The sequence below is a fragment of the Maniola jurtina genome, chromosome 11 (assembly GCF_905333055.1).
Source record: "Maniola jurtina chromosome 11, ilManJurt1.1, whole genome shotgun sequence".
Lineage (NCBI taxonomy): Eukaryota > Metazoa > Arthropoda > Insecta > Lepidoptera > Nymphalidae > Maniola > Maniola jurtina.
In genome coordinates, this window is record NC_060039.1 from 8,767,658 (window position 1) to 8,780,200 (window position 12,543).

At 34.2% G+C, this 12,543-nt stretch overlaps 2 protein-coding genes across 3 annotated transcripts; both read right to left on the reverse strand.

The window, feature by feature from the left end:
* Positions 1–1,764: 1,764 nt before the first annotated feature.
* LOC123869825 (tetraspanin-13) lies at positions 1,765–9,379 on the reverse strand. 2 transcript variants are annotated; one of them, XM_045912885.1, is made up of 7 exons: positions 9,053–9,379; positions 8,816–8,983; positions 8,031–8,129; positions 7,147–7,272; positions 6,380–6,511; positions 5,068–5,168; positions 1,765–2,651 (listed from the first exon to the last, which is right to left on the reverse strand). In XM_045912885.1, the coding sequence occupies exons 1-6, from the start codon at positions 9,110–9,112 to the stop codon at positions 5,094–5,096; spliced, it is 660 nt and encodes a 219-aa protein (XP_045768841.1). In that variant the 5' UTR covers positions 9,113–9,379; the 3' UTR covers positions 1,765–2,651; positions 5,068–5,093. The 2 variants fall into 2 exon arrangements, with proteins under 2 accessions (XP_045768841.1, XP_045768840.1); XM_045912884.1 differs by lacking the exon at positions 5,068–5,168 and having other exon boundaries at positions 9,053–9,377.
* Positions 9,380–10,250: 871 nt separating this feature from the next.
* LOC123869818 (transmembrane protein 177) lies at positions 10,251–12,321 on the reverse strand. The gene is made up of 4 exons (XM_045912873.1): positions 12,069–12,321; positions 11,512–11,648; positions 11,324–11,415; positions 10,251–10,986 (listed from the first exon to the last, which is right to left on the reverse strand). Exons 1-4 carry the CDS (start codon positions 12,224–12,226, stop codon positions 10,396–10,398), a joined length of 978 nt encoding a protein of 325 aa, XP_045768829.1. The 5' UTR covers positions 12,227–12,321; the 3' UTR covers positions 10,251–10,395.
* Positions 12,322–12,543: the final 222 nt, after the last annotated feature.

The following is a 12,543-nucleotide window of genomic DNA, read 5'->3' on the forward strand; positions in this document are numbered from 1 at the left end:
ACTATACTTAAAAATATAAGAATTAAACACTGGCGACTATTTTGTTTTTTTACGGTATTAATCATAAATGAACACACAAAAACAGGGATTCATAGCACAACGCATATATTATAACACATACACACATATCTACCTTACAGTGGAAGTCAATTCTTCGTACTTCCTTTGACAAATTGAGAATATGTTAGTTAAAGCTGTTAACGTAAGTAAGACTCTGTTTATTGTAAGTATACAGTTTTAAAGTCAAATACTTTATTTATTTCATGTAGGTCTCTTGTGGCTCTTATGCTCCGTTATGCTCATGGGGCATGACTCTACCACTCGACTCATACTATAATGCGTAATGTGTCCACTTTATACTAAACATTAGACTACTAAACTTTCCACCATATTGTGACATCTTAACTGAAAACATAGTTTAATCCATACTTATAAATAAATCCAAAAGTGTGTCTGTCTGTTTGTATGTCTGCTAGCTTTTTACGGCCCATCCGTTCAATCGATTTTGACGACAGATACAAAGATAGTTTGCATCCCGGGGAAGGACATAGGCTACTTTTGGTCCCGGAAAAAACAAAGAGCTCCCACGGGATTCTTGAAAACCTAAATCCACGCGGACGAAGTCGCAGGCATCATCTAGTACTTTTAGTATATTTTCAATAGATTTTGTTGTATTAACCTTAGTTAAACTTAGACAATACGCTTAAGTGAACGCAGAGCATTTGCTTGAAAAATATTATTTTCAAATTACAGTTACACTGGTCACACAGAAAGAGGTCACTGGCTTTCCTATTCTTGCGTCTCATTATACTCGACGGAGAGGGCATTACAAAGATTTACTACCTAATTAGTATAAGCAAGCATAAGATTGGCAAGACCTATCCCAATATAGACGAGATAGGTCATCCAACACCATGATATCAAATATTTTTGTCAACAGTATATAAGCGAGCACCTCCAATCGAAAGGCATAAATAGATTACTGTGTTGAGGTGTGTTGCAATGCAATGTGGCACGACCAATTTTAAGAGAAAATGTATGACACCAATTGCCTTCTATCGCTTCACGACACAAAAACACAGTAATGTATTTTGCCCTACTCAAATTCTGAGAGATTTATTACCAAAAATGTTAGCAATCAACGTTTCGTAGAATTTTATGGCTTATAAGATTTTATGTTGACCCTCTTACTTTAACACACATTTTTACTATGGTTACTAAGAAGTCAGAACTGAGTGCCTGTACGCCTGTTTACGAGCTCTAAGACAATCTCTTAGAGCTCGTAAACTGGCTATAAAAATGCATCTTGCTGAAAAGTATAGCGCTACAATAATTATGTAGCGCTTTGACGGCAATTTGCGCTTTTAGATATTGGCGAAAACATTTTACTAATGTAAATCAATTACAGATACAAGACAAATGAATATAAGACAAGTATATTAGGGACTGTGCTGTAGAAGCTGTGATAGCCTAGTGGTTAGAACGTCCGCCTACTAATCGGAGGTCGGGGGTTCGATCCCGGGCACGCACCACTAACTTTTCAGTTATGTGCGTTTTAAGCAATTAAATATCACTTGCTTTAACGGTGAAGGAAAACATCGTGAGGAAACCTGCATGCCTGAGAGTTCTCCATGTTCTCAAAGGTGTGTGAAGTCTGCCAATCCGCATTGGGCCAGCGTGGCAGACTATGGCCTAAACCCTTCTCATTCTGAGAGGAGACCCGTACCCAGTAGTGGGGCGGAAATGGGTTGATCATGATTGATATTAGGGACTCAACGCTAGCCCGTTTAGCTTTTAACGTTAACCCCTTTCAAGAATTTACATACAAATCTTTAAGCCCGTGTAACTTTTAAACTGGATATTTTTACAATAATCTAGCAAACCGTGTGTGGTTAGTTAGATATTAGTTAGATAGATATTAGTTTCTAGAATGTGTCTGCAAAATTGTGTTGAATTTGATTGATTAATATTCAAATAAAAACCAAATTACGTTTGTGTAGAGCGAGTGACGGAGAGACCGCCGTTAGGACTGGTAACAATGGTTTAATTCAGTTATATATAACAGGAATTGTGTAGCTAAATTAAGATTGCACGGAGCAATGCAAAAACTTGATAACTTTCTAAAGAAATATTTGACCTTCACAGCGTTGCGCGAGGTGAGTGATTCGTAAGGCTATGTCTTATATTATCAGTGTCATAATTAAAGCCTTTTTATGGATGTTTTTGAACAAGGTACAATACGTCTTATAAATTGGTTTAAAAACAACCAAACATGCAAACAATATTGACATTATTATTGTAAAACTTTTTGTCATGCATAGCAATTGACAATACTCGGAATTTAAACAAAATGTACTTTATAGAAGAAGTTTTGCTTTTTTTGTTTATAAAAAAATTGTTTACATGTTTGGAATTTTCACAAATCAATAATTTGACCCTGCTATTTTGTATAACTATGATAACAATAAGAAAAATTGTTTTTCAATTTCTATTTAACTTCATTTTGAGACATAATTATTTTATCTAAAATATGATATCTAAAGAAATTTGATTTAATATAGATAATTCTTCCTGGGAAATATAGCGTGAGGTTCTATGTAATTGGGGTCAGGCTGGTTGCGGTAACGTCGGGCGAGCCAAACTGCGAATAGCTGGAAAAAAAATTATAGCAAATATAATAAAACCTGATATCAACTAAGGGCCAGCGCAAACACATCGAATTTTAAATCGTTTAGATGCACACATACATTGATAAAACCACAAAATGCCAAACTTTGTAAAACGGTATTCAGAATGCCAAATTCGCATAACGCCAGAGCGCTAATATACTATATAAACTAAATGAAACTATAAAATACAATAAATAATGTTCCCAAAAATTTATAGGTTGTTTGGTATTTTGCGTAAGAAATCTTTCACTGTCACACACCACAATTTTATCTTGGCCATTTTACGTTATAGATGTTGTGCGTCTAAACGGTTATAACGGTTCTTTATCCAACCTGTCTAAAATATTTATTTCTCTAAAATATTTATTTCTGTTTTATTAAAATACACCAAAATACGGTATGTTTTCGCAAGCTCTGTTAATCTTTTAGAAGCTTTTAGATTGATAAAACTTAAAGGAAGCTAAGAAATTGCTGAATCATGCTGTGTCCTTCACGAAAACCTAAATAAAATTGGCATAAAATATGAAAAATCTTTCATAATATGCATTTGCAAATACATATTTCAGACACTAAAAAGTAAATTGAAATATTTAAGTGTTTATAAAAAACTGTGCAAAAGCGTGCATTGTGTACCTATTCTACAATTTATAACATATAAAAGTAAAATAAGTTAGCAGTGTTTTTTTAATAAATACATTCCCATACGCTATATTGATATTTTTCATGAATTCAAATGTTAAATTAATCATGCAATACAGTCATACAAATGCAATATATTAGCTTTGTTTGGCCTAATATAATTATTATAATTATGAAGACTGAAAAACTATTAGATCGCCGATTCGAATCACAAATTGTTTCGGTTCTCTTTATTTGTCATGAAACTGAGTACATACAAAAAGAAACACAGGTCACTTTCATGGCAATTTTTTTTTTTTTGTAGTAAAGAATATTAGCCATGTTAAATGACTAATAATCCCCTTTCCTCTCCAACTAAGCGTCAGGCCTGTGCTAGGAGTAGGTACGACAATAGTGCAACGGGCAGGGTTTGAACCGACGACCTTTCGGTTTTCAGTCCACTCCTTTACCGGTTAAGCTATTGAGGCTCTAAATTAAATATTGCAATTCGATTCAGTCTATATAGGGTGTAACCAGAACCAGCAAAAACGAAGACAGGTGATAGTACTAATGATTAGTGATAAGCTACCCTGCAAAAACTGCTATTTTTTTTTTAAAAGTAATTTTAAATTTAAATTATTTTTTTAAAAGTTAAAACATCTGACTGACGCTAGAGGCAACGAACGTTCCGTAAATAGTTCACTCGGAATCAATGCCGCGTCGTAGGTGGGGCATTGGCCCGAGTTTTGCACGCCATACAATACGGGTTTGAAAAATACTCAACCACTTAAACTACAAGATAAAGCAAATGGTTATTGGTATTAGATTGTGTTATGGTAGTGGATTAATATAGCTAAGATTTTGCTAGCGTTCTGGGTACAACCTGTATGGACATTAGGTTTTACAAGTGGTCTCAGAAAGTACTTCTGAAGTTTAAACTACAACAGGCGGCTTGGAAGCGTATTTAATGTCTCTAGCCGACAAGGTAAGTGAATTGCTTTGCTGATTCAGCATTAAAAGCGAGCTGTGCGTCTAGATAATACATATCACTACGGCCAGTGGTATTTTAACATTTGGCGCCCTTCATAAAATGTATAAAGTATGCCAAACTTTTATAAAATGTATTTAGGCAAGATAAATAAGTAATGATTATGAAAGATACAGGATAGTAGGTGGTAGTGAAAGGCTAGTGGTTAAAACTTCGAACTCCCATTCGTGGGGGCCTGGGGTTCGAATCCTCAAACTTTTCGCAGTTATGTGCGTTTTTAGCAATGAAATATCACTTGCTATAACGGTGAAGGAAAACATCGTGATTAAACCTGAATGCGTGGTCGTTCTCCATAATTTTAAATCTATCAATTCACTTAGCTAGCGAGGCGGACTATAGCTTAAGCCCTTGCCATTCTGAGAAGAGACTCTTATCAGTGGGCCGGCGATCTGACTATTAACTAGTGGGACTGCATATTATAAGTTTACAGAAAGATAGTGAAAATCACTATCCAATTATAAATGCAAAAGTGTTTGTTTGTTGGATTGTCCCTCAATCACGCTGCAACAGAGCAACGGATTGATGTGATTTTTTGCATGGATATAGTTAAACATCTGGAGAATAACATAGACTACTTTTTACCACAGTAAATTAAAGAGTTCCCACGGGATTTTCTACGAAATCCACGCGGAAGGAGTCGCGGGCATTAACTAATCTATTATATAAAAACAGTGCATCACATGCAAGGCAAGGCATGCTTTAAGATGATTCACAAGCACAATTCTAGTCCACCTTAAACCATTCAATCCTTAGAGCATTCAGAGAAATGCACTGGGGTTAGCGCGCGGGTCCTTTTGGTTACGATATCTTACTGTCAACCACACACCCAGAAACTGGAAATAACCGCCGAATTGTTAGTCACAACTTACACCAATATACCTATTATCATACAGAAAATGTTATAAGATAGAAAATTAGTCACACTATACACAGTGATGCTATACACACCCCCAGGCAAAAGATTTGCAGTTTTAAGTATTTTTTTTATTTTGTTTTACAAAATGTTTAACTACTAACAATGATGGACCATGGACAATCGACACGTTAAGTACATGGCGTATAAAATTCGTAGTCGATGATGAGTAAGATAAAAGATACAAAACACACGAGACTAGAAGAGATAGCGCTCTACAAATGTGACCCAAGTGTCGTAGTTTTAAGTCTTCACTTTAGATACGTCAGTAACGCATCTACTTCTTTTTTACATACAAATAACATCATTGTTAACTAGAAATAAGGACATTTTGACAGTTTTTGATTGTAAATCTGTCAAAATTGGCTTACTTTTAAATACTGCCTGAAGAGGCATCATTGTAAGCTGATTCTTAACTAAATTGACAAATGTTAAAATAGTACTATCATTTTTGCAACGTTATTGCAACAAAGAATAGCACTGTCTTTAGACCTGTCTATTTAGTTTACAGATTATTGCTCAAACAAATTAGTATCAAAGGTACCAATTCTTGATGTACACAATAATAAACTGAGCTAAATTATCAGGTCTAAAATTAATGCTATCCTTTTCAACAAAGAACATAGTAAAAAGGATAGCACTATGTTTGACTTGTCAATTTATTTTAGACATTGTGTAATTTGTACCTACAACAAAATTGGGTATCATTGTGAAGTTATATTTGTTGTGCTGTATAAATATTCGTCCACAATGAGGAAAAATAATAATATTATTTGTAGTCTATGTTAATATCATATTTACTCTTGGCAAGGTGATATAATTTATCACATATTATCATGTTTGACATAGATAATATTTATAACTACTATATACTATAATAATACTACAATTTTATAATTTCTAAATTTCCTGTGGTCTCATTTGGTGGAAGGCTATGACTATGGCTAGTTACCACCCTACCGGCAAAGTCGTACCGACAAATAGCATTCCGGTACAATGCTGTGTAGAAACCAAAGGGGTATGGGTTTGATAAAAACTTCCATACCCCTTTCAGGTTAGGTTAGGTTAGACCTGGAGAGATAGCAGTCAAGGGCTAACTTGAATAAAAAATAGAAAATTAAAGAAGTGTACCTCAGTAAAACTGAAGAAAAGTCCAATACCGCCACATAGTTTGAAAGCACTGTCGATAGTCTCCTTAAGATTTTCTACACATGGCTGGCACCAGCATTCAGGTGTTATCTCCATGTTTGAACAGCAAATTCTCTGAAAATAACCTATAATTATGCAAATCGCAAACCAATGAGCGACAATGTAATAAGTATTAGATAAGGTCCTGTCAGAAATCTTTCAACCACAACAACACAACAGTAAAAATGTTAATGATTTTAAGCTTGTTTTGTGGTTAAACAACATTTTATATTCCCCATTATATGTTTTACATTCCCCATTTTATATTCCTGATTTCAGGGTCGCACTAGTGAGGTGATCGTATTGCAATGGTGACAAGTGTAAATAACACGTCCGACAAGTGAAGGTTGCAGTAACTAGAAAAGAGCTGATAACTTTCAAACAGTTGAACCGATTTTTTTGGATTTTGCTAAGAACACTCTCGATTAAGCCACCTTTCAAACAAAAAAAAAACTAAATTAAAATCGGTTCATTAGTTTACGAGCTATGATGCCACAGACAGATACACACGTGAAACTTCTTCTCTCTGGGCTGGTTTTCACACTTAAACGTTTCCGTCTGTTGTGCATACACGTGAAACTTATAACACCCCTCTTTTTGGGTTGGGGGTTAATAAAACAGCAAATCGCGAATACTAAATGACAAACCGCATTGGTTAGTTAGTTAGTTAACTAGTCAAAATTTTATAAAGAAAAGATACATATCCTTACATCAATTGCATTGCACGAAGGAAAGTCGGCAGTACCATTAATCGGCACAATTCTACTCTGAAATCCACAGCATTTGTATCTCTTTTGAACTTCCTCTTTCACATCCATATTTACTGTGTTCCAGCCCTAGAAATTATTAAAACAAATGTTATGGTAAGGTTCTATAAAAACTAACATAACCCATTATTATTATACCTACTTATCTACTTATATTATGAAATGCAAAGTCTGTTACCATTTCAAAGTCCAACCATTAAATTGATATTGAAGAAATTTTGTTACAGTGCCAGTATCATCTAGTTTACTAGATTTAACATATTGTGTAGTGCAGATTTGGGCACATAAGTCGAGAAATGATAGACATTGGGGTCCCAAGGTGCTAGAATGGTGACCACGTACTGAAAAGCAGAGTTGGAAGACCTCATAGATAGAAAGCGGGCAAGCCCCAGGGAATCCTGTGATACATGTGATACGTTACATGTGATAATTCCTACAAGAGACATATTATGTCCAGCAGTGGACATTTATCGGTTGAAGATGCCAATGAAAGTTTTGTGATTGATTGACAACTAATTTGATGCTATCACTATTGTCTAACTGTATATTATTATTTACTAGCCGATGCCCGCGGCCTTGCCCGCGTGGATTTAGTTTTTCGAAATCCCGCGGGAACTCTTTGATTTTTCCGGGATAAAAAGTAGCCTATGTGCTAATCCAGGATACTATCTATCTCCATTCCGAATTTCAGCCAAATCCGTCCAGTGGTTTTTGCGTGAAGGAGTAACAAACATACACACACACACACACACACACACACACACACACACACACACACCCACACACATACATACAAACTTTCGCTTTTATAATATTAGTGTGATTACCTCTTGAGCCATTAACTGCTGTTGATCCGAGTTGACTGCAAGGCATGCACATGCCACTGAGAACTGCACCAGGAATAGCAGGAATAGAATCACCATGTACTACATATCAGCATGTTAAGGAAAGTGTTGTTCTCAATAATTGATTGTACCTAGTTTTTAGGATCACATAGTTACAACAAACAAGTCAAACAAATAGACAAAAAGTTTGTCATTACATAAAAAACTGGCCAAGTGTGAGTCAGACTCATGCACCAAGGGTTCCTTACCTTGGAAGGATACATCCATTGTTTGTGTTGCTTGAAGTATCCATAAATGTAAATACAAGTTTGTAATAACAAAAAAAAGAAAAACGTTTCAATATGTTACAAATTAATGATTTTTAATTTTTTCCTTTACTTATGCAATGAAACTTTGTTTCTTGCCAAATTTCATTATTCTAGATCAATGGCAAGTATTTTGGCATTATAATGGCTAATTCATTGGATTTGATTCATTAGCAAGTGTCAATATATGCAGCAAAAGTGGCTGTATTGATGAGAAAGCTATAAGTTTATGCTAACAAAGATTTTAGTTTAAAATCAGATAGAAATGTTAAATCTTTTAACCACTTTTCGATTCGCTATTACAAAGACAGAATTGTTGCATCAATGTAGAAATTGTAAAGCAAGTAGTCCTATCTGACCATTACCCTGCAGTGTATAAACACAGAGCTCAGCGGGGCTTGTGCAGACGGACTTACTGTTTTGCAATAACTGTTCAACAATATTTTTTCATACAAAGGATACAAAGAAAAGCATAACTTGGTGATGTTTTACAGCTCCAGCCAATCCCAGCAATGATATAAGAATAAGAAGTACGCCACATGCTAGAATGCCTCCAACTATGGGCAAATTTGTGACCAGCGCCGAGGCCTGCCCATACACAGCCACTGATATCAGGATAGAAGCAACCACCTATTGACAAAGAGTAAAATTAGAATCCACTTGATTATCATGCGCAATTATATATGAAACAATACTTACGACATAAAGAATGTTCAACGCTATTAAAGCGTTTTTAGAACAAGTAAATCCTCCACACATCTTGCACTATTTATTTCACTCAAAGATTTTTATCTACAATCACAGTCTGTGATTCAATCTCTTCCTATTGTCAGGTACATAGATAGCTCTTGCTGATTACAGCAAAAATATTTGATAAACCGCCTTACAAAACCAGATATTGAAATGAGAATTTCCTAAATTATATTAGTATAAATAATAATTGCAAATGCAAATTGCAATCCAACCAAGATTTCAATCTTTTTTTTCAGGTCGTAGTGATTTCAATAATCTAGTCAAATGAATCAGAATTTGACAAGTGACAAGTAGATTTGTTAAAAAAATGTCATGTAGGTATCAATATATCGGATATATTATCGATATTTTGTTTTTAATTTAAGTATCGTTATTTTTGGGCGATAACATTCAAACATTTTATCAAAAACAACACTTCAATTTTTTCCAATAGTACTACGATTGTTACCACTCACCACTGCACTGCCCTATACAGCGGGGATCAAAGAGTATGTAATCACTACGTTTTGTTGTCATTAACATGCCATTCTATCAGCCTGTATGCGTCCACTGTTGGACGTAGGCCTTCCTAAGAGTAAGCCACCAAATACAGTCCCGTGAAACTTGGCCGACTTTGTTGATTTGTGTGCTTACTGACACTAGTAACTACACTAAATGCAGCCAGTATTCTTGGCACCATTCTACGCGGGCATGATTTGTATAGTAATAAGATAAGGCTAGCTTTAAGTTTTATTGTAATATTAAAAAAAAACTACACTAGAATTTTAGAACATTGGTATATTGGTATCGATTTTGACATGCATAATTTGATTTAAAATATAGGTATCGATACAGATAGTTTTTGCCACGTCCGACATCCCTACCAAACAAATAGTAAATTATTTAGTCATGAAGTATAGCAGGACTTCTATAGGCAGTACTTAGCATAAGGACGTCAATACAGAGGTGTCACGGGTAACTTTAGAATCATGATCATTGTGAGTTGTGACAGTGACTGTCGACGCGAATGGTTCAACTTAGACATTAGATAATATCCATTACCCTTTACTTCAGTTCAAATAAAGTTAGTGTTATCTCCAGAATTAATGATACAACCTCGATTTTTTTTCACATACCATAACTACACCCTGAGTGCTAAAGCTATAAATAAAATTATATCACGCAAAGTCGCGGGTAAAAGCTAATCTTTATTAACTTAATTAATCTTATAATATTATAGCCATTTTATTTTTATGTCTACCTACTGTAATTGTTTTTTAAATATTTTATTTATTTAAGTACACAACAAGTTACAACACATAATTATTTTCAGTTATATTATGTCCATTAAAATCTTCATTAGATTCTTTTAATCTCTGTTCAAAGTATTGTTTTCTATGAACTAAGGCTACTCGTGGTTGTCTTATCATGTGATTTTCATTGCCAGTTTTAGTGTATTTTTTTTCACCCTCTTTGCCCATCAATTCTCTTAAGGCTTGATTTCTTTGTAATAGTTTGTCATAGAAGATCACTCCACTTTTAATGTAGTCTGGCCCAAGTTCACACAATTTCTTGTCAGCTGCTGTTTCATAGTAAACTTCGGTCATATCTTTCATTAGAAAATAAGTACCTAAACTGAAGAATCCAACAATAGAATATAATACACCTCTAACGGCTTGTGGAGCTCTATACAAATTCAGTCTCATATTTATATATTGTGACAAATTATATGCAAAGAACAAGCATATAAATGGGTAAGAAGACTCTAACATGACTTTATAATTATGAGTCATAAGTATTTCTCTGCAAATTGCAAATTCTTTTACTTTATCAGGTAAGACGAGGGCTTCACCTAGTTTTTTCCCAATTTCTGATTTTAAATCAATTGACTTTTGGTTGACCTAAAACAACACAATAAAACATAAGTTTATAAAGAATATACAAAATACATTCAATACAGCTAATGCCTGCAAATATTTTTGTACTACCTATTATACTTGATGGTGCTATGTTAGAAACATGCTGTGAGTCCCAATGACAAATACCACACCAGTTCCAACTAAAGATGTACAATGGAAACAGAGATAGGCAGACTAGAAAGAATAGAAATATTTCCAAAAGCAGTAAATCATTAGTTATAATCCTACTTATACTACTAACTACTACTAATAATACTAACATAGTAACTGAATGTAGAAATAATTCAGTTACTAGTACTTATATTTATCATGTTACAACCTGGACATTTTGCTTTTCAACATCATCTAATGTCTTGTATGTGAAGTTCACAGGAATTCCAACCACTACACCAAATCTTGAACTGGTACTGCCTGTAATTACAAAACTGTTGAAAAGTATATTAACCATTAAGTAAACTATGTAAATGTTGATTTTTAAGGTTAAATGTAACAACCATTCAAACTTACCAGCATGAAATAGGTCAAATCCAAACACACTGAATGGTTCAATAAGTTTTCTATGCGTTTCTGATATGTTAAGAAGATCTAAACATTTTTGAAACATATTATGAAGATCATTTGGAAGTTCTACTGGCTTTCCTTCACTGTAATAAAACTTAATATTTAAGTGTACATACTACATTATATTTATATTTACACCAGTACACAATTAAAAAAAACAAAATTAAAAATATTTTTAACTAGCTGATACCCGCGACTTCGTTCGCGTGGATGTAGGTTTTTAAAATTCCCGTGGGAACTCTTTGATTTTCCGGAATAAAAAGTAGCCTATGTGCTAATCCAGGGTATAATCTATTGCCATTCTAAATTTCAGCCCAATCCGTCCAATAGTTTTTGCGTGAAGGAGTAACAAACATACACACACACACACACACACACACACACACATACAAACTTTCTCCTTTATAATAATAAGGTTAGGATGAGTGCCTTATATCTGTATACTACGTATTTCTATATTTTATAAATATACAAACTAGAACCGATTGTAAAATTGAGCTTACTTATAATAATGTGCAAAATCCTTATATTTCTGCAAGAAAAATGTATGAGGAGTAAACCTCGCTGCAGTAAGAGCCAGACCGGTACCAGTTATTATTGAAAATGAAAACCTTCGGCCTTGTTCTGTTAAAAACCATGACACAGGCCTTTTGACCGACATGATATTTAAATTTTATTCAATTTTATCAAAGAAAATATGATTATTGTTTCTGCAAATCAATTCAATTTCCATAACCTCTACAAACAAGCACAATGTTTGACATTAGCTAATGTCAAATAGTTAAATTTTTTAAATTGTTTTTACGGTCCTGGATATCACTCTTTTAAGGCCTTTCAAAATGTAAAAATCTATTTAATATAATTATGATTACCTACCATTACCTACATCCTCTTCACTTCTTTTCTCAGTGCCACAACAGCACTTGGCAGTCTTAAGCAAGTAGCTTGAAGCTTCCTTCAAGGAATAGGATACAAAGG